This window comes from Artemia sp. Qi Xiang Cuo, chromosome 8, assembly GCF_049724085.1.
Source record: "Artemia sp. Qi Xiang Cuo chromosome 8, ASM4972408v1, whole genome shotgun sequence".
Classification (NCBI taxonomy): Eukaryota; Metazoa; Arthropoda; class Branchiopoda; order Anostraca; family Artemiidae; genus Artemia; species Artemia sp. Qi Xiang Cuo.
In genome coordinates this window covers 44,724,256-44,746,825 of record NC_142801.1, presented here as the reverse complement: position 1 = coordinate 44,746,825, position 22,570 = coordinate 44,724,256, and the positions used below count along the sequence as shown (strand labels likewise).

At 33.6% G+C, this 22,570-nt stretch overlaps 1 protein-coding gene across 1 annotated transcript in view; it reads left to right on the top strand.

The window, feature by feature from the left end:
- The window catches only part of LOC148949453 (pikachurin-like), a 293,057-nt gene extending 273,098 nt beyond the window's left edge, over positions 1-19,959 (top strand). Inside the window, exons 12-13 of the mRNA XM_089093487.1 lie at positions 9,428-9,531; positions 13,866-19,959. Of these exons, the coding sequence (XP_088949613.1) occupies positions 9,428-9,531; positions 13,866-14,014 (253 nt within the window). The 3' untranslated portion in view covers positions 14,015-19,959. The remainder of the gene's footprint in view (positions 1-9,427; positions 9,532-13,865) is intronic.
- Positions 19,960-22,570: the final 2,611 nt, after the last annotated feature.

Below are 22,570 nucleotides of genomic sequence, written 5' to 3'. Positions count from 1 at the left end.
TAATACAAAGTTAAGTGCCTTTATCTCCAAAGACATTAAAAAAGTAAAAATACGTATTTTTTTCTGCTTACCCCGAAAGTTGATTTTTTTTTTCAAAATTAAAGACGAAAGTCTGGGGTGGTCGTAATACAATTGTAATTATTCAAGAACAACTAAAAACGTGCCATGGCCGTCCATGTTTTCATTTTTAGTCTTAGCAAAGTTCAACTTTTCCGGGTATTAGAAAAAAATAAACTAGTTTTACTTTGGATGCAACTGGAGGTGAAAGGGTTGTCTTTTTTTAATATTTTGTCTGTGAATAGAATATGCACGTTCCCTCCTCTCTTTCTTCTTATTCCCAGCTCTCTCTCTCTCTCTCTCTCTCTCTCTCTCTCTCTCTCTCTCTCTCTCTCTCTCTCTCTCTCTCTCTCTCTCTCTCTCTCTCTCTCTCTCTCTCTCTCTCTCTCTCTCTCTCTCTCTCTCTCTCTCTCTTTCTCTCTTTTGCATTAAATCTTTTTAGTAGTAACCAAGGTACTATTTTGCTTACGCCCCTGTACCAAACAGGTTTCTGGTAGGTATAATCTGGTTTGGTGGGTACAATCTGGTTTGGTGGGTATAGTCTGGTTTGATGGGTATAGTCTGGTTTGGTTTTTCAAAGAGATTCAGAGCTCACTCACATGACCTTCTGGATTTGCTCGGAGGTATAGCAATTTCAATGTTATTCTACAGGGCATTACACCTTTTCAAAGAAGGTGAGTATAACTTGATTGGTGATTGGGTTTTGAATAAAAGGAATAGTTTTCTTTACATTTTTTTTTTAGCATTTGCAAAAAAGGGGTAATTAGTGATTGGAAAATTTTTTAATGCTTTTACAATCGGGAAATGTTTGATTGACCTTTGCAAAAATAGGGGTAATGGGATTTACAAATTGGAGGAGATGGGGTAATTGTGTACTGTATAATACACAAGTGATGTTTTGGAGAGTATTGTCAATTTAAAATAGTTTTAGAAATAAAAAAAATTTAACAAGAAATGGCTGAAAAGTGTTTTGAGGGAGATGGGGTGCATGGAGGGTAGAGTTGCACGAGGGTTCAGTTAAAGGGGGTACAGTTACACGGGGGTTTAGTTAAATTTTTGTCTGAAAAATAGGAGTTCACACTTAAATAGTTCTATTAAGAGCTATTTTTATGGAAATGATTCATTTTGAACCAAAACTACACTTTTCTGACTGAAGATACACATTTGAATCAGAAAAAGTGAAAATGTACACAACTGAAACAGAGAAGTGTGTTTTGACTGTATTTTCTAAAAATGGTTCATGTCTTTAGCAAAGTTAGCCATAGCTAGTTGAAACTCTGCATAAATATCTTCATTATTAGCCTAATTGCGTAGGTACTAAAGGAACATTGAACATTTTTTCTGATTTTGTGTGTTTTTGCAAGAAAATAGCTGGTCTTTAGCAAACTTAGCCATAGCTAGTTGAAACTCTGCATAAATATCTTCATTTTTAGCCTGATTGCGTAGGTACTAAAGGAACATTGAACATTTTTTCCGATTTTGTTTGTTTTCGCAAGAAAATAGCTGGTCTTTAGCAAACTTAGCCATAGCTAGTTGAAACTCTGCATAAATATCTTCATTTTTAGCCTAGTTGCGTAGGTACTAAAGGAACATTGAACATTTTTTCTAATTTTGTGTGTTTTCGCAAACTTAGCCATAGCTAGTTGAAACTCTGCATAAATATCTTCATTTTTAGCCTAATTGCGTAGGTACTAAAGGAGCATTGAACATTTTCTCTGATTTTGTGTGTTTTCGCAAGAAAATAGCTGGTCTTTAGCAAACTTAACCATAGCTAGATGAAACTCTGCATAAAAATCTTCATTTTTAGCCTATTTTCGTTGTTACTAACGTAAAATTGAACATTTTTTCTGATTTTGTGTGTTTTCGCAAGAAAATAGCTGGTCTTTAGCAAACGTATCCATAGCTAGTTGAAACTCTGCATAAATATCTTCATTTTTAGCCTAAATGAGTAGGTACTAAAGGAACATTGAACATTTTTTATAATTTTGTGTGTTTTCGCAAGAAAATAACTTGTCTTTAGCAAACTTAGCAATAGCTAGTTGAAACTCTACATAAATATCTTCATTTTTAGCCTAATTGCATAGGTACTAAAGGAACATTGAACATTTTTTCTGATTTTGTGTGTTTTCGCAAGAAAATATCTGGTCCTTATCAAACTGAGCCAGAGCTAGTTGAAAATCTTCATATATATACTCATTTTTTAGCCTAATTGCGAAGATACTAGGGGAACATTGAACATTTTTTTCGAGTTTGTGTGTTTTTGCAAGTAAAGAACGGATCTATAGGAAACTTAGCCATAGCTAGTTGAAACTCTGCATAGATATCTCAATTTTTAGCCTAATTGCGAAGGTACTAAAGGAACATTGAACATTTTTTCTGATTTTGTGTGTTTTCGCAAGAAAATAACTGGTCATTAGCAAACTTAGCCATAGTTAGTTGAAACTGTGCATAAATATCTTCATTTTTAGTCTAATTGCGAAGGTACCAATGGAACATTGAACATTTTGTCTGATTTTTTTTTTTGTATCAATAAAATAGATTGTCTTTCTCAAAATTATACATATCTATTAGAAACTCTTCATAATTTTCTTCATTTTTAGACTATTTGTGTATGTTCTAATGGAACAATTAAAATCTTTTATTATTTTGTGTTTTTAAAAGAAAATATCTTGTATTTAGCAACCTTATCCATAGCTAGTTGAAACGCTACATAAATATCTTCATTTTTAGCCTAGTTGTGTAGGTAATAAAGGAGCATTGAACATTTTTTATGATTTTGTGTTTTTTTGCAAGATAATAACTGGTCTTTAGCAAACTTAGCCATAGCTAGCTGAAACTCTACATAAATATCTTCATTTTTAGCCTAATTGCGAAGGTACTAAAGGAACATTGAACATTTTTTCTGATTTTGTGTGTTTTTGCAAGAAAATAGCTGGTCTTTAGGAAACTTAGCCATAGCTTGTTGAAACTCTGCATAGATATCTTAATTTTTAGCCTAATTGCGTAGCTACTAAAGGAACATTGAACATTTTTTCTGATTTTGTGTGTTTTCGCAAGAAAATAGCTGGTCTTTAGCAAACTTAGCCATAGCTAGTTGAAACTCTACATAAATATCTTAATTTTTAGCCTAATTGCGTAGGTACTAATGGAACATTGAACATTTTCTCTGAGTTTGTGTGTTTTCGCAAGAAAATAGCTTGTCTTTAGCAAAATTAGCCATAGCTAGTTGAAACGGTACATAAATATCTTAATTTTTAGTATAAATGCGTAGGTACTAAAGGAGAATAGAACATTTTTTTTCTGATTTTGTGTGTTTTATCAAGAAAATAAATTTTATTGAGAAATAATATCCATTTATCGAAGTAAAGCTTCTTAAATATCTTAATTTTTAGAATAATTTCGTAGGAACTAAAGGAACATTGAAAATTTTTTCTGATTTTGTGTGTTTTAGCAAGATAATAACTGGTCTTTAGCAAACTTAGCCATAGCTAGTTGAAACTCTGCATAAATATCTTCATTTTTAGCCTAATTGCCTAGATACTTAAGTATCATTGAAAATTTTTTTCCGATTTTGTGTGTTTTCGCAAGGAAATAGTTGGTCTTTAGCAAACTTAGCCATAGCTAGTTGAAACTCTGCATAGGTATATTCATTTTTTTGCATAATGGCGTAGGTACTAAAGGAAAATTGAAAATTTTTTTCTGATTTTGTGTGTTTTTGCAAGAAAATAGCTGGTCTATAGCAAACTTAGCCATAGCTAGTTGAAACTATGCATAAATATCTTCATTTTTAGCTTAATTGCGTAGGTACTAAAGGAATACTGAACATTTTTTTCTGATTTTGTGTGTTTTCGCAAGAAAATAGCTGGTCTTTAGCAAACTTAGCCATAGCTAGTTGAAACTCTGCATAAATATCTTCATTTTTTAGCCTAATTGCGTAGGTACTAAAGGAACATTTTTGTTGTATCTATTGGTATCGATATTCCGTTTTTTAGAGTTTCGGTTACTATTGAGCCTTACGTGCCTGAAATCATGAATTAGAATATTTAATTAGCTGTTTGGGTTTTCAGACATAGTTTTTAAGATATTCATGGGTGTTAGGTCCCTGGAGGGTTTTATGACTCCTCCCTCCAATGAATTCAGATGGTTTTAGGACTCATCACCCTAGCCATAACTCCATTCAACCTTGAGCGAAGATATAAAAGTTTGATGAAGTATTTTTCTACTTAACAACTACATTAATAACTTCCAAGATGATGGAACTGTATGACACAGAATTTATCAGTTACCTTGAGTTCAATGACTCCTCCCCGCAATGACTTCCAAGGGTTTTATGACTCCTCCTCACAATGAATTCAGATGGTTTTAGGACTCATCCCCCTAGCCATAACTCCATTCAACCTTGAGCGAAGATATAAATGTTTGATGAAGTATTTTTCTACTTAACAACTACATTAATAACTTCCAAGATGATAGGACTGTATGACACAGAATTTATCGGTTTGAAAAATTATCTTGTGGTGTTATATTTGAATGTGCATATTTATTATTGTCTATGGATCTCGAAGAAATTGACTGTTATCACTGGATAGTGAACTATAATATGTTTGAGTATGATAAAAGCTTATGGAGTACTACATCACGTTGTATAAACAGACTGGGATTCTACGATAGAGTGATTACACCACCTAATAATACTGGTCAGGAACTGAGAAATAAATATCTTTAAGCTTAACCCGTCTTTATTCTTTAGAATAGTTTTATTCATTTCATTAAATTATGAAGAAATTGTAAGTAAGTAACAATAGCTTTCTTGAATTCGCTTCCTGGACGCAATACAGATATTTAATTCAAGAAATCATAATAAAAATCGCAAGTAAGTAATAAAGTCTTTATTGTTTTCACATATTGGATACACAATAATGAAATTTCATTCAAGAAATTATGAAGGAATTGTAAATAGGTAACACACTCATTCTTGAGGTCACCTCTTGTATACACAATGCAAAAATTTCATTTAAGAAATTATCAAAATTGTAAGTAAGTAGCAAATTCTTTCTTGAATTCGCCTACTGGATAAATAAAAAAAACATTTCATTCAAGAAATTATGACAAAATTCTAAGTAAGCAACAAACTCTTTCTTGAAGTTACTTCATGGATACACAATGCATAAATTTCATTTAAGAAATTATAAAAAATTGTAAGTAAGTAGCAAATTCCTTCTTGAATTCGCCCTCTGGTTAAATAAAAAGGGCATTTCATTAAATAAATTACGAAAAAAAAAATTGTAAGTAAGTAGCAAATTCTTTCTTGAATTCACCTGCTGGATAAACAAAAAAAAAACATTTTGTTCAAGAAATTATGAAAAAATTCCAAGTAAGTAACAAACTCTTTATTGTTTTCATGACTTAGATACACGATGTAGAAATTTAATTCAAGAAATTATGAAAAAATTCTCAGTAAGTAACAATTTCTTTCTTGAATTCAACTCTTGGATACACAATACGGAAATTTCATTTAAGAAATTATGAAAAAATTATAAGTAAGTAACAAATTCTTTCTTGAAGTCACCTCTTGGATACACAATGCAGAAATTTCATTAAAGAAATTATGAAAAAATTGTAAGTAAGTAACAAATTCTTTCTTGAAGTCACCTCTTTGATACACAATACAGAAATTTCATTAAAGAAATTATGAAAAAATTGTAAGTAAGTAGCAAATTCTTTCTTGAATTCACCTGCTGGATAAAAAAAGACATTTCATTCAAGAAATTATGACAAAATTCTAAGTAAGTAACAAACTCTTTATTGTTTTCACGACTTAGATATACGATGTAGAAATTTAATTCAAGAAATTATGAAAAAATTCTCAGTAAGTAACAATTTCTTTCTTGAAGTCAACTCTTGGATACAAAATACGGAAATTTCATTCAAGAAAGTATGAAAATATTTGTAAGTAAGTAACAAACTCTTTTTTGATTTCACCTCTTGGATATACAGTACAGATACTTCATTCAAGAAATTATGAAAATCGCAAGTAAATAACTTTTTTTTTTCTCTTTATCACAAACAATTTTCACTTAGCTACACAATATAGAAATTTAATTCAAGAAATTATGAGAAAATTCTCAGTAAGTAACAATTTCTTTCTTGAAGTCAACTCTTGGATACACAATATGGAAATTTCATTCAAGAATTTCATGACTTAGATACACGATGTAGAAATTTAATTCAAGAAATTATGAAAAAATTCTCAGTAAGTAACAATTTCTTTCTTGAAGTCAACTCTTGGATACACAATACCTCTTGGATATACAGTACAGATACCTCATTCAATAATTTATGAAAAAAATCGCAAGTAACTTTTTTTTTCTTTTTCTCTTTATCACAAACAATTTTCACTTATCTACACGATGTAGAAATTTAATTCAAGAAATTATGAAAAAATTCTCAGTAAGTAACAATTTCTTTCTTGAAGTCTACTCTTGGATACACAATACGGAAATTTCATTCAAGAAATTATGAAAATATTTGTAAGTAAGTAACAAGCTCTTTATTGATTTCACCTCTTGAATATACAGTACAGATACTTCATTCAAGAAACGTGATTAAACACGTTTTGAAACTACATGCTATTTGCTTGCCTTTCCTTGGGACCTTTCCAAATGAGCGGGGATTCCCCACCGGTTCCTACACATTGCAAAAAAGTGAGCAGTACGAAAACTCCACGTTTTCAACCAGACTGGTTTTTAGCTAAATCTTTTGAAACAGCCTCTATTTCGGACCGTTTAAGTTTTGATGTTAGTGTTTTCAGTCAAAAGCTATCACCATGAGAAAAGAGGTTGAGAAAAGTGCCTGATTATCGAACAATGGGGGAAACATCCTCCCAACGTCGACAGGACTGCTCCTTTCCAGCACTGTCTTGGATACGTTGAATAAAATGTGCAAAGTCGACATAGCTTTATTTCATTTTTTTAAGGTTAATTTAGACGAGGTTACGTGCGCGCACGTAACCTCGTGTGAGGAGGAGTCATAAAACCCTTGGAAGTCATTGCAGGGAGGAGTCATTGAACTCTCGGTAACTGATAAATTCTGTGTCATACAGTCCCATCATCTTGGAAGTTATTAATGTAGTTGTTAAGTAGAAAAATACTCCATCAAACTTTTATATCTTCACTCAAGGTTGAATGTAGTTATGGCTAGGGGGATGAGTCCTAAAACCATCTGAATTCATTGGAGGGAGGAGTCATAAAAACCTCCAGGAACCTAACACCAATGAACATCTAAAACACTGTGTCTGAAAACCCAAACAGCTAATTAGATATTCTAATTCATGATTTCAGGCACGTAAGGCTCAATAGTAACCCAAACTCTAAAAAAGGGAATATTGATACCAATAGATACAAAAAAAATGTTCTTTTAGTAGCTACGCAATTAGGCTAAAAATGAAGATATTTATGCAGAGTTTCAACTAGCTATGGCTAAGTTTGCTAAAGACAAGCTATTTTCTTGCGAAAACACACAAAATCAGAAAAAATGTTCAATGTTCCTTTAGTACCTACGCAATTAGGCTAAAAATGAAGATATTTATGCAGAGTTTCAACTAGCTATGGCTAAGTTTGCTAAAGATCAGCTATTTTCTTGCCAAAACACACAAAATCAGAAAAAATGTTCAATGTTCCTTTAGTACCTTCGCAATAAGGCTAAAAAATGAAGATATTTATGCAGAGTTTCAACTAGCTATGGCTAAGTTTGCTAAAGACCAGCTATTTTCTTGTGAAAACACACAAAATCAGAAAAAATGTTCAATGTGCCTTTAGTACCTACGCAATTAGGTTAAAAATGAAGATATTTATGCAGAGTTTCAACTAGCTATGGCTAAGTTTGCTAAAGACCAGTTATTTTCTTGCAAAAACACACAAAATCAGAAAAAATGTTCAATGTTCCTTTAGTACCTACGCAGTTATGATAAATATGAAGATAAATGTTTAGATGTCCAACTAACCACGGATTTGTTTGCTAAACACAATCTATTGTCTTTCTACAACACACAAAATCTGAAAAAATGCTAAATATTCCCTTAGTTGCTTCGCACTTATACTATAAAATGTAAAGATTTATGCAGAGTTTTAAATAGCTATGTCTCCGTTTGATAAAGAACAGATATTTTCTTGCTAAAACACACAAAATCAGAAAAAATGTTCAATGTTCCTTTAGCACCTACGCAATTAGGCTAAAAATGAAAATATTTATGCAGAGTTTCAACTAGCTATGGCTAACTTTGCTAAAGACATGAACCATTTCTAGAAAATACAGTCAAAACACACTTCTCTGTTTCAGTTGTCTACATTTTCACTTTTTCTGATTCAAATGTGTATCTTCAGTCAGAAAAGTGTAGTTTTGGTTCAAAAATGAATCATTTCCATAAAAATAGCTCTTAATAGAACTTTTTAAGTGTGAACTCATATTTTTCAGACGAAAATTTAACTAAACCCCCGTGTAACTGTACCCCCTTTAACTGAACCCTCGTGCAGCTCTACCCTCCATGCAACCCATCTCCCTCAAAACACTTTTCAGCCATTTCTTGTTGAAATTTTTTTTTATTTCTAAAACTATTTTAAATTGACAATACTCTCCAAAACATCACTTGTGTATTATACAGTACACAATTACCCCATCTACTCCAATTCGCAAATCCCATTACCCCTTTTTTTGCAAAGGTTAATCAAACATTTCCCGATTGTAAAAGCATTAAAAAATTTTCCAATCACTAATTACCCCTTTTTTGCAAATGCTAAAAAAAAAATTTAAAGAAAACTAGTCCTTTTATTCAAATCCCAACCATCAGTCAAATTATACTCACTAAATTTGAAAAGGTGTAATGCCTTGTCAAATAAAATTGAAATTGCTGTACCTCCAAGCAAATCAAGACATCGATTTGAGTAAGTTCTGAATATTTTCGAAAAGCCAAACCAGACTATACCCATCAAACCAGACTATACCCACCAAACCAGATTGTACCCACCAAACCAGATTATACCTACCAGAAACCTGTTTGGTACAGGGGCGTAAGCAAAATAGTACCTTGGTTACTACTCTTTTTTCATTGTTTAACAAAAAGACGCGTTGGTATAATTTGTAATTCATGTCTATTTATCCACTTATTTCGTCTTAATGTTCGCTTCACATTGGTTACTTGTTCTTGATCTACATCAAATAATGTTCGCCAAAAACAAATTAGCTTACATACGTAGCATACATCTTAACGCAATGCAACGTTGAGCCTGGATTAACAATTAAAATAATTATAAATTATATTCAAACAACTGAAGACAAGGCAATTTTTGATTGTTTAGATATCTCTTTGTTTCAGGACAAACCAGCAAGGATGGCTTATTGTTGATGATGGCCAAACAAATACTGGATATTCTGAAGGAAAACTAAAGAGACTAGATGTTAATACAGGATTGTACCTAGGTATTCTTCCTTATGAATATACTTAGGATTAAAACCTCATAAATTCTTATTTCTGCAAAAAAAATTTACCAATTTTTAAATATGATCTTAAAAAACATGTAAAAAGTATTGTATTGCATACCATCGCGGGGGGGGGGGGGCATATGAAAAAAAGAAAAAGGAAATATCAACTTTAATTCACGTTTTTTACGTGGTAAGTCGAATCAAAAGGTACAATTTACCGTTATTAAACTTCAAATAAATTACTTTCTCAGTGACAAGAATTTAGCGCGAGTTACCAGAGAACTGACGTGCTGGTGCACGACCATTTCCTTCTCTTTATCCTTTTTTGTTCGAAAACTTGTTTCTTCCAGAGCTGGGGAAGCAAGAAGTTGGCAGCAATATAAACAAAACTAATGCCGCCCCCGTTTCCTATTAGCAGAAAGACAAATTAATGTGATAAACCTATGGTTAGCATCATATCTACCCACACTGTATATCTTACCTGATCAGTGACAAGACACCTTCGACCACATGTTTTTACATGCACGATTTCAATAATGAAAACTCTTTATTAGCACCCTAAACTAACCGAATTTTTTTCCAAGAAGAAATCTCCGAAGATCGACCGCAAGAAGAAGATATAACCAAAACTCAGACGAATCACAATATATCTTCAAATCCATCTGCGATGTCCCGGAAGGATTCAAACGCATTATATAAGTTCAACATCAATTGAAGCAAAACTGACGAAGCTCTAATAATTTGTCCTTTGGTTGTATATGTAGGAGAAGAGGAAGAAGATTTAACTAAATCTTTGTCCGCTTGTCAGCTCCAGGTTTGAAAAGAAAGCGCAAAGAATTCAATTTTCTGGCTGGATGACCTGGGTTTGAATTAGGAAAATAAGTGGAAGATTATACATTATGGGCTAATGACTATTTAAACTTGGGCTTGAATCGGAAAAATAAACGAGACTTGTGCATTATAATTCAAGCTTAAACTAAATAGGAATTTCTACATGATCGTCAAAATTTCCCGCATCTTAGTTGTAAGCGGAGATTATTGGTGTTATTAATACTGATACATCTGCAGTTGAAATATATAAGGAGTAAAAATAACCATATAAACTAGTCTAACTAGCAGATACAAGGGCTTACGTAAAATTTATTTGTGGCGAAGAGAGGTTAACTTTCTTACGCCAAAAGCAGGGGATTTATGATGAAAATTATGAATGGAATCGCAAAAAATACACGACTCGGCCTTCCCTCTTATTAACGCGCCTTAACGGAGCCAAATAATCTTTAAAAAATAAACAAAAAACATTGGTATTATTTAAATACATTTTAAGACCAAACTGGCTGTACATGGCGTATGAAACAAAGAAGAAAAATCAAATAGCCGAAAAAACGAGGTTACTGTCAGCAAGTGGAACAATAAGAAGCGAAAATAAGCAGATATTTCGAAAAGGACCTCCCCCAAGTCGTCCTCAGTGCTAAGAAAAAAAAAACAAAAAAAAAACAACAAAATCTAACCTTTTGAAGTAAACGACACAAGAGACAAATGTATATTTGTCTCTTGTGTAGTTTACTTCGAAAGGTTAGATTTTTTTTTGATTTTTTTTTCTTACCACAGAGCACGACTTGGCGGAGGTCCTTGTCAAAATATCGGCTTGTTTTCGCTTCACATTGTTCCACTTGCTGACACTACCCTCGTTTTTTCTCGGCTATTTGATTTTGTTTTACATATATTATTATTTTTCTTCTTTGTTTCATAAGATGGGTATTATTTACAAGCAAAAGCAATTAAAGGTTTTAAAGAGCAATAAATTTGTTGGAAAAGACCTGCTCCCCTTTGACTCATTCGCTACGGTATGTAATTGTGCCTGATTCACGATTTGTAAATCGTGATTATTTGCCAAAATTGTTCGCCAAAAACAATTGGGCTCAAATCTGTCAGCTCTAAGGAACCCCCGAAGATGCAAGCACACCGTAAACATTTTTGAAATTTTGAACAAAATCATCGATTAACAAAGTGTTTTGATCTAACATCACAAACAATATGTAGGCCACAATAAGCTATGCTGAATGGCGGTTTTATATCATTGTCACCGAATTTTGCTCGGTTTCATCTGACCTGTTCTCGGGACAGCGTTGCTCCTACAACGATTAAAAGCAATAAAATCAGTTTTGGTCTCATTAAAAGAGAGGTCAATTTTCTCATTTGTTTTTTTTAACCGCCGCAAAATTTTTTTCAAAGCGAGAAAAAGAATCAATTAAATTTCACTCACAAATCCAGACCAAGATGCAGAAAACTAGGTTTAACCACATACTGAGCTTCAACTGTTCATAAAGGGGCAGTGCTTTAGCGTTGCCTCCCCAAAAGTTATATGCCTTCAATACATTTTGTTTTAAAACGGTTAAGAAGGACCAGGATAATATCATAGAGAATTTTCAACTAATTCCACAGGCACACCTTAATTTTCCCTTAAAATTTTCAACACCAGCCACGAAAACTACGTGGACTAGTGGACCAGCCACGAGACTAGTTGATGGGCGTGCAACACACTCCGTCTATCTCATCCATAACTAATTACTCAAGCATTTTACATAGAACCAATGCAATAATGATTGACTTACATGAAATACATTGAGATGCCTAATTGGATGACATGAAACACATTGAGGTGCATCCTTACCATTTATATTTTTTTAACTGCAGTGATAATATCAAAGTAAAGCGAGCCAAGCAATAGATCGCACGAAGTTATCAGTTGATAGAATAAAGTTAGGTACTCAAACACCTAACTTTATAGGAGTCCTCAGTTAGGACTCCCATTCACTAACTACAAACCATGTATATATCATCATCTCCCTTTGAGTATTTCCTTTTAACTTTTTTTATGGCGTCCCTGACTCTGCAGACAGTCACTAAAAAGTCCTGACTCTGGGTAGATTCAAAAAGCTTTTTTTAGTTATATCACAAAGAAATGATCAGGCAAAGGATTTGGCACAACATATGTATTGAAATATTTTTACAAAGCTGTATAGAACGTGCATTCCAAGTTGCAGCTCTTAAATTCCTTTTGTCGACTTAACCATCAATGTGGGACTATTCAGCCGAATTTTCTCTTTGGTTGCTGATAACTTTGACGTTTAGCCTTCTGGGAACGTCCTAGCACTGGTTTTAGATTTTTGATCCTTGTTTTTGGAATTACATGATGATTTTGTTACTTGAAGGTCCCTGAATCAGTTTCCCCGGTGCGTTAGTGTCATCAAACCGAGCTTGGCTATTCAAGGAAGATCTATCCTTCCACAATTTTGAGGTACACTCAGGATATCCCTGGTGAAGATTTGAGACAGAGACAAAACGCCTGAGCCCAACAATGCAGTACACAACTATCGCAACAGTCAGGAATACACCATACTACGTATAAAATTACTCTCCCCATAACTTTAAAGAATTTTGAAACATCTCAGATATAACATGGATATAAGACTAATGATTATTTTCACTTAACTAAAAGTTCAATACATCATTAAACTGGGATTTGACTTGGCCTTTTCCGGATGCACCAGGAACAAAATTAACATTATAATACTACGACTCCTGCATATAAGTTATTGCAGTCTTCAGCTACCTGAGGTCAACACTGCATCATAAGTGCAAAGCAATTTCAGTTTTTCTGCTATATTTACCTCAAAGAGTATCATTTCTCTAGGAAGAAGGCTTTATAATTGACATGGCTTCGTAATTTCATTTCACTTCCTTTTTATAGCATATTATAAATAGTATGTCGTTTCAAGAATCCTTACGTCGTATGAAGAACGTGTTTCTTTATGAGATTAATGATTGTGTAACGTAAATATATTTTGGTGGGTTGTTTCTGACCTAAGCACAGAAAATACTTTTGTTCTGCATAAGTGATTTTGTGTGTGGGGAGCTATTTGCTGCAATATAGCCAGTGAAACTGTGTAGTTAATGAAACAGTCTCATTAACTAAGAAACTATGTGGGGAGGAATGTGTAAGAAAGAGTGGCGTCAATTCACGAAAATTAGGCGGGGGGAGGGGCTTAGTATATTTTCGAGATCTTGGGGGGATGGGGATAGTGTTGTTTTTTTGAATTTTTCCAATGAAAGTAATGAAAAAAGCTTTTTTTTAAATTAAAATACTGAAACGATGTATTTTTTAAAAATCTACGGGGAGGGGCCAAAAAACACCTTCCTCACCCTTAAATTGACGCCACTTTCAGTCATTTAAATGTTGTTTTAACACGAGTAACAATGTAGTGCTAAAGCATTAAATGGTAGTAGCGAAGAGTTCTACATGACAATGTCCAAACCTATTCTATTTTCAGGCGGTCACAGTGACATTTACCATGCAACCAGTGGTAGACTTCATCATGGTTTTATTGGGTGTCTAAAGGACTTAACAATTTCGAACGATTATCTTGTGAATATAACTTTACAAGCATCTACAGGAATTAACATCGAGCAATGCAGTTAAATATAGAAGGATTGAAATCAAACTAGATAGTTATCTGCAGTTCCCAGTGACAAATTAGCTATTTTTCCATATGATCCAGACTGATCTAGTAGTGAACACGAACACGATTATTCTGAGAAATTATCCTAAAGCTAAAAATGAGTACCAGTATTGACTACTAGGTTGGCATCAAGGTTCTATTGGGTAAAACTTATAAAAAAAAGCTGCTATGTGAATACAAATATTACGTTGTTTTGTATTTATGAATTAAGAGTGCTTTTTGTTTACCGTAATATGCAACAAAGACAATGTCAGATCATAAGGAAGTTAGAACAAGAATGTTTTATCTTAGATGTCTGCTTGGCGTTTTGTTCACATTATATGCGTATCAAATTATTTAAGTGGAAAATCGGTAAAAGCACAAAGGGCTTGTTGCTGTCAATACAATAAATATGTTTACTGGGACGATTGAAAATACGTCTTCAGGAGGTTTTACAACATCCTTTGGATTAGAGTTACAATAGATTGATTTTAAGCTGACAAAAAAAACGAAACAGTTTTGTAGAAAAAGAAATAGATAACTTTGAAAACGTAAGAACTGCTATGTACGGTAAGGATTTCTCCAAATTGTTCTTCTTTTCCTATTCTGATTTCTTGTTCGGATTAGTGGACAACAGACAAACGTAAACTTTAACAAGTGCAAATAATAAAATAAGCAATTATGATGTGGATGGTCAATATAAGTAAAACTAGAACAGTTGAAAGACAAATACGAGGAGTGTTGAACCTTCCCCTCTCAAACTCATAAAGGGCCGGATTTGAAGCTTTGACGTTTCTAGGCCCAAGCGTTTTTGCGAGATTTTTGGGGAAATCCCCGACAATTCGGAGACAATGGAAACACTGAACAGGACGCAACTGATGAGCCAAAAGTAATGACAGAGAGAGCTGATACCGAACTCTCAGCTGCCATTCTTCGAAGACATCAGACAGTTTACAAGTGGCCACGGAATTCATTTGTTGTTTTAAAATCACTTTTCTGTTAATAGGCAACATTGCGGTGGAGTACACCTGGCACTTTTATGATAAATCACAACAGTCGAGTTTCTGTTAAGAAAATAATCACCTAGAGATAATTTATTGCGCCTCCCTAGGCCCGGGCCTAGAGGGCCTATTGGTAAATCCAGGCCTAGACTCATAACTCTTATCTTTCCACAAGTCCAATGCCCCAGTACCTTTTCAAAATAAGTCGTTTAAATATATATTGTAAAATAAGGCGGAGAGGGGTGAAATTTTTAAAATGAAATCAACAGAATAAAACAATCCATTCTCAGATATTTCTTAAATTTGTTTATATGGGCCTCTATGTACTAAGGGCACCTCTGATCTGGATCCATTTTGAGTTTAGATGCATTGCCGTATGTATCAAAGAGCATATGCATATAAGCGTGAAAAATGGCGCTAGTATCAAAAATAAACCCCAGCGCAATTTGGGGCGCTTGTTATTTATTGCGAGCGTCGCATATTTTTTTTTTTTTTAGCTTGAAAATGCCATACGTTGCAGTTGTTAGCTCCATATCGATTTCTTACTTAACTACACTTTAAGATACTGAAAAACCCGATTTGTAATTTTGCTAGTTTTGAGGTGTTTCCAGACGTATTAAATGTTTAAGCGGTTAATTAACTTAAACCGCTGTAGATCTGTCTTTTCAGGGACCTTGAAATGCAGGGGATGATGAAAAACCCCAATTTCTTGCACTAACGCCAGATAGACCACTTAATCGACCAAGATCTTCTTAAGCCCACTTAGACCTTCTTTATGTAGACTAAATTCTGAGTTATAGCAGTTTTTGAAAACAAAATACTTTGGTTAATCTTACTTGCAAGGAAATTTAAGCTTTAACCATGCAGAAATATTGATTAACAATCACTATTACGCAATGCTCTTAGAAATTTTCCGCTTTTTATTGAAGTCACCAGACGCTGCTGTTTTTGTATTGTTTTTCCTATCTTTCCACGTTAAATCCACATGACATTAGAGTCTTATCTGTTTCTCATACATACATACACGAATTTGCAATAAAAATCTAAACAATTTGTTGTGATTTGATTCAGAATTCAGATATCATTTACCGACTGACGATTAATCATGTGGATTTACTTTATGAACTGACAAGATAAGTACACTAATTGCGAATAAACTATATAGTTTAAGTGTTTTTTTAGTAGCCTATATGTTTGTATATATAAGGTATCACCATATCTGGAGTTTTGACTGCCGTGTTTATTTGACTTTCTAGGACTTGTGTTTAAGTTGGAAATTTATAGCAGGCATTATGTCAAGATTTTTAAATTCTGATCTGTTAAAAATTAAAATTTTTTAATTTAACAGACTTAACTGTTGAAGGCAGAGTCATTATTTCGAAACCTTAGTAATGGAGGGGGACTGTAGCTTTGAAAATTTACCGAAATTGTCCGCAGTTTTACCAGATTTTACCTTAGCGAAATTTAACAAGCTTCTTTGTGCAGTCTTTTCTGGGCTAGGTAGTATTGGAAACCTTAAGATTCAATACCGGCGGCAATATCCGTAAAAAAATCTAAATGATCGGTTGTCATTAATCAAAAGTAGTATATTATTTCAAATATTGGTTCTACAGAGATCTACAGTGTTCCGAAGGGGGTTTCTACAATTCTTCGAGGATAAAAAGATAACGTTTTTCCTGGGTCTTTCCAAAAGACAATGCTTTTTTAAAAATAGACACGATGATAGGAAAGAAATTTGCAAACAAATGTTGAAACCTAATAAAGAGAACTGGAAATAAATTAACTAATAAAATTGAACAGACTAGGTTAATACAAATAATATTTTCCTCAGTATGTAATTATCATATGCACAGTATCGTTGTACCTACAAAAAAAAAAACATTGACTACGTCAAGTAGCATACCTGTCAAAGTATTCTTTGAAGATTTTTTGTACACAGCACATTTCTTGAGCGGGCGTCTCCAAGAAGAACTTCTAGAACTGGCACTGACTATTCATTATGTCTGTTTATCTAGATAACTGTATTAGCTGTAGGATAAATGATTCCCTTTGTATTTATTTTATTTGAAGACTGAAGAAATATGTTTTTTTTTTTTAAAGAAAACCTTTGAAACACAAATCCGATGCACAGTAGGCTAAAGAAACAGTATTTCTTCTTTATTTGAACATCTATTAATAGAAAAAAGACAGATTTCTGTTTTGAGAAGTACTTCAAAGATCGGAGAAGACATTTTGTGACAAAACATTTTCTTTTTTCGATTTTCTCAACATGACTAGGTATAAAAATCAGAAAAAAAGGAAGAAATGATGGCTCTTTAGCCCACTCTGTATTCATTTTTGACTCAAAAAGCTTTTTTCCTAAACAACAAAAATCGCTAAAACTAAATTCGATTCCTCGACACCCGGGCTGGGCATGAACCTAAAGTCGGGGCAGCAACTTGCTAATTTCGGTAACCACGAGATTAAAAGGTATTTAAAATCAGGTATACCGATTCCTAATCTCGGTGTTCAGAAAAATCAATTACGTAATATAGGTAACATTGTAGTACACCTGACGGGTGCCAATAGGAACATTACTAACAAGAGCCCCTTCTTTGCGAAAACGTAGATCAATAATATAGATGGAAGAAAAGAGGCAACGACTATTTATTTAGTAATACTTCCCCCAGCCCCTCTTCCCTAAGAGCCAGAAACGTGCAACGAAGTATCACTGGTCGCTCTAAAAGAGGAAAATGTGGAAAACAATTTTGCCCCTCCCCTCAAAACCCAATTGAACAACTGTCAGAACTAAAATCCAGTTTATCAGGATTCTTGGGTTACCAGAATTAGCAATCTCCTATTCCAGCTTTAGATGCCTTTGGGTCCCAAAATTTGAAAATTGCTATCCGATTTTAAATCCCGAAGTGCACTGACCTGGGTACCAACGATTCGAATTTAGTGAGGATCAACAAAATCGTAGCCGTATTTTTGTTTTGCTAAACCTTTATTTAAGTGGTATGCTTGTAGAGATTTCCTTTTACAGCTTATTGCACACGTAAATAAATTTCTTAACTGGACCTGTCCAAATAGAAATTTCTAAAACCAATACCAACTATCCATCAAATCTGTTTATCTGGATAAAGTTCTATAAGATTGAGCAAATAAAATGCTTGGCTATTCTACAACATAGATTTTAATCTAAAGCGTGAAAAAGAATTTTGAAATACGATATTTATAACTTATGACCTGAAGATACGCCCTAGTTTCTTGGTATTGTAACCTCAATCCCAAAAGATCTTTTTTAATATGATGGTGCAGCGGGAAAAGAATAATATACAGTATAAAGAAAAAAAGTACAATAAATAACAAATTAAAATAAAACTCTTATCTGGGACACTTATCAGTTGGAAATTCTAATAATAGCTAATTAAATTTTGCTATTATTAGATGAAAGGCTAGTGGTTTGTTTTGAAATATCAAGCAATAGGCACCTTATTACATTAAATCTCTTATCATACTTTAACCCCACTAGGGATCAAGTGAGCATATCTTGTTCAGCAGGGATAATTGAAATAAGTAAAGTGGAAACACTTGCAAAAAATGATGTTTTGCTCACCTTTATTTCTTATTTAACCAAACATAGTTTGTTGTAAAAATCTGAAATACTTTATAATCCAAAGACGTTTTTGATGTCATAGTTGCCAGATTCCAGGTTCTAAAACTGGCCATCCAGTTTTTGAAGATGCTTAAACACAATGTAAAAAAAAAAAAAAACTCAGAAAAATAGATTATACTCTGAATATTTTCCGTAAAATCCTTTGCATAAATTTGAAATCTTTTTTTGCACATTCCTCACCTTAAAATCGTTTCAATCAGTGAGCTATCTTTACGTAACGAAATTTTGTAAAACTGTACTTAAAACCGCCACGGATTCGTCAGTTTTCTTTTATAATATTAAGGAATAGGCTCATATGCACCTTACTACATTGAACTTTTTATCTTGACCTTAATCCTGACAAGGATCAACTGATCTTGATCTGATGTATTTTGTAGCTCTAAACTGCCCTTTATTTTTCTCTGAATAGTTTCTTGTTTTTGGTTCCTAATTAGTCCCTTTAGGCAATGTACATAGAGATTCATCTGTCGTTTAAATTGTGTTGTATATTTGCTAAGCTCATGATTTTCCGTCTCGTGCATATCCTGCTGAAACAAAAGGGGCAGGATCAACTCATGTCTAGTGGTGCTAGTTCATGAATATGTTGAGAATAGGGCTAAACGTATTTTTTGAAATCTGGGGGTGGGGGCATTTTTGAGTTTTTAAATTTTCCTGTGAAAATACAAGAAAGGGTACTTTTCACTGAAGATACCAAAAACAGGTATTTTCCGGATTCTAGGGAGGCAAACGCCTCTCCCTGTCCTCGATTGGCGCCACTGCTCACGTATACTATCCACAGCCCACTAATGAGAAAAAACAAGCATGAGCTAAATTACAAATCGTTATCGTGTAACAAAATGAGCCTAAAACTTGAAAGGAAAAAGAAGAAATTTTAATCTTGACGCTGTGGCAGAGGAAGAGCTGAACAGGGGAATTTAAAATTCTTCTTCTACAAACGTATATGTCAATCCTTATAATTTGGCTCATTATAATTTATTTGGGCTGAACTTATACTCTGTAAAGTAGTAATTCTTTGTTTAAGATTTACATCAACTTAGAAAGTATATTTTACACCAAGTTGATAACACTTATGCATGTGTGTATTTTAAATAAAATGTTCTGTTATACATATCGAGTACAACTATCGATATAGCGATAGTATTGTTTGTCACAAAAGTGACCCTTATAGCACGTGCCTAGTTCACATATATTTACATATACGCCTATCTTTATGTGTGTGTCAACAAAACAGTATACTGTATATGCTTTAAACAAATAAACTGCAATTTCCATGTAATTTATCGTTTCTGACTCTGTTTCAATGGATGCGCTGAGAAACTCATATAATGATTATACACATTAATTATTAATACCGTCAAAACGCTTGGTAATAGAAGCCTTTGATCCATTATTATAACAGAAGAAAGACTACGATTTTTTTTATTTGTGAGTTTTAATCATAGAAAAAGGGTTTTATTAAATAAACAAATTAACAAGAAACCCGAAGTTTATGAACTTATCTCAGTAAACATAAGCCTTTTACAAAACCTCAATTACTCACCTAGGATCAGGCGACAGCCATCCTTACCCCCCCCCCCACCGGCCAAAAAAAAATCTATGTAGAAAAGACTAAAATATAAGAGACTGTATGTGTAGTTGTCCATCATTTTCAATGATCAGTTGAAAAAAACTCACAAGCATTAATGATAAATCGGCTTCTTGAGATCGGTTTCGAAGGTCTGAAAAGTGTAAAATCCATAGTTGGCCAGTGCCACGATTGATCTTGTTTTTTTCTGTGGTCTTTGATGTGTGTTATTTGGCTCTTGGATTTCATTAGCGCAATCTTTCCATTTTAAAGAATTTGTTCATTTTTGTGGAATTTCCATACTGCATGTGAGACAGCCTTGAAAGAGCTATTATATTTACCATGAATAGTTGACATGCTTAAAGACTTTTTTGACATGTGTTCTTGTAATAGAGACATTTAGGATGTTTGAGTCTCAAAGAAGGGTTTTATTTTCAATCTTTCAATCTTCTCAATATTTTCAATATCATTTTCTTCCGTCTCCGCTTTAAGTTAAAAAAAAAAAAATTAACTTTTTGGCATCCCTTCTTTCAATAAAAAAAAAATAAGGTATTATAATTTAAAAATTATAGCCCCATATCCCCCCCCCCCCCCTAAAGGCAATAACATACAATTTTCTTATAAATCATATTATTTGGGGTCACTTCCGTTCCAATGTTCAATTCCCCAACCTTTTACATAGTCTATAGCTAAATTGTGTCTCAATAGAAGGTTTTTTTGGAGGGGGAGGGGGGGGGTAAAAATTTCTCAGAAAGAAAATTGTATTTTCTTTAATCTATTAGGCGTTCAATAATTGTGTATTAAACATTAAGAAAATGTATATAAAATAGCAAAAGAAAACAAAATTCTGCAAACTTACGATTAAGCTGTCACAATAATCTATTGGCAATCAATTTCAAAGTCCAACTGGACCAGTATAGTGTATGCGTTCTGTTCAACTTAAAAATAAAATTCTTGACTACGATTGATGTAAAAATCTTATAGCAATTGGGAAACTGCATTCGACATGGTTTAACCTCAATCAAACAGTTTATCGTAACAAACTGTAGGTAAGGAGCGACCCAGCTCAATAGTAACCAAAACTCTAAAAAACGTATACCAATTTTGATCCCAATCGATATATCAAAAGAATCGGATTTTTATGCCGATTTCAAATATATAAATTTCATCAAGGTAAGTGCTATCCATCAAAAGTTACGAGCCTGAGAACATTTGCCGTATTTTCGAAAAAGAGGGAAAACACCCCCTAAAGTCATAGAATCTTAATGAAAATCACACCATCAGATTCAGCGTATTAGATAACCCTATTCTAAGGATTCAAAGCTCCTACATGCAAAAATGTGGAATTTCGTTTTTTTTTGCCAGACGAAAAATCAAGGATGTGTGCTTATTTGTTTGTTTTTTTTTCCCCAGGGGTGATAGTATCTACCCAGTGGTCCCAAAATATCGCGAGAGGGCTCATTCGAACGGAAATAGAAAGTTTTAGTGCCCTTTTTTAATGACCAAAAAAAATTGAGGGCAACTAGGCCCTCTCCCACGCTCATGTTTTCCCCCAAAGTCACCGGATTGAAATTTTGAGATAGTCATTTTGTTCAGTATAGTCGAAAAATCTAATAAGTATGTTTTTAGGTGTAAAATGACCCGCCACAGTCCCCGGGGGAAGGGCTGCAAGTTGTGAACTTTGTCCATTGTTTACATATAGTATTTGTTATTGGGAAGTATACAGCCTGTTTTGGGGAGGGGGGTGTGCTTGGGGTGGATTTCTAAGCGAAGAATCTTCCTTAGGTAGGGAAATTTCTGATGAGTGAATATTCTAGGGGAAATGTTACAGGGGAAATGAGGAGTTTTGACAGAATTACTATAAGAAAATCTTTTTAATTGTCTTACATTCTCTTTGCCAAATTTTTTATATGGAGATGTTCCAGGGGAATTATCCGGGGGCTTTTATGCACGCATTTTGTTTTCTGGGAAATAATTACACGAAAGGGGGCATTTATGGAGTGATCGACAACCAATTATAGATTAAAGTGTTAATCCAATGAAAAATTTCTGAGGAGAATTTTTCAGGGTGAATCATCCACAATCCATTTTACAGATTAGAGGGATTCTCAGCGAGGAAGGAACTGTCTGGAGGGACTTTGACACGGGGGGGGGGGCACTTTACGTTGGTTGAAATTTCTTTAAGGAGTTTTTTCCGTGAGAAGGAGGGGTATATTTCATAGAGGGTAAGCCAGATTTACCGAAATTATTTAAAAAACAGACAGAAATTATGCCATATATGAAAGGTTGCTCCCTCCTCAATACCTTATTCTTTACG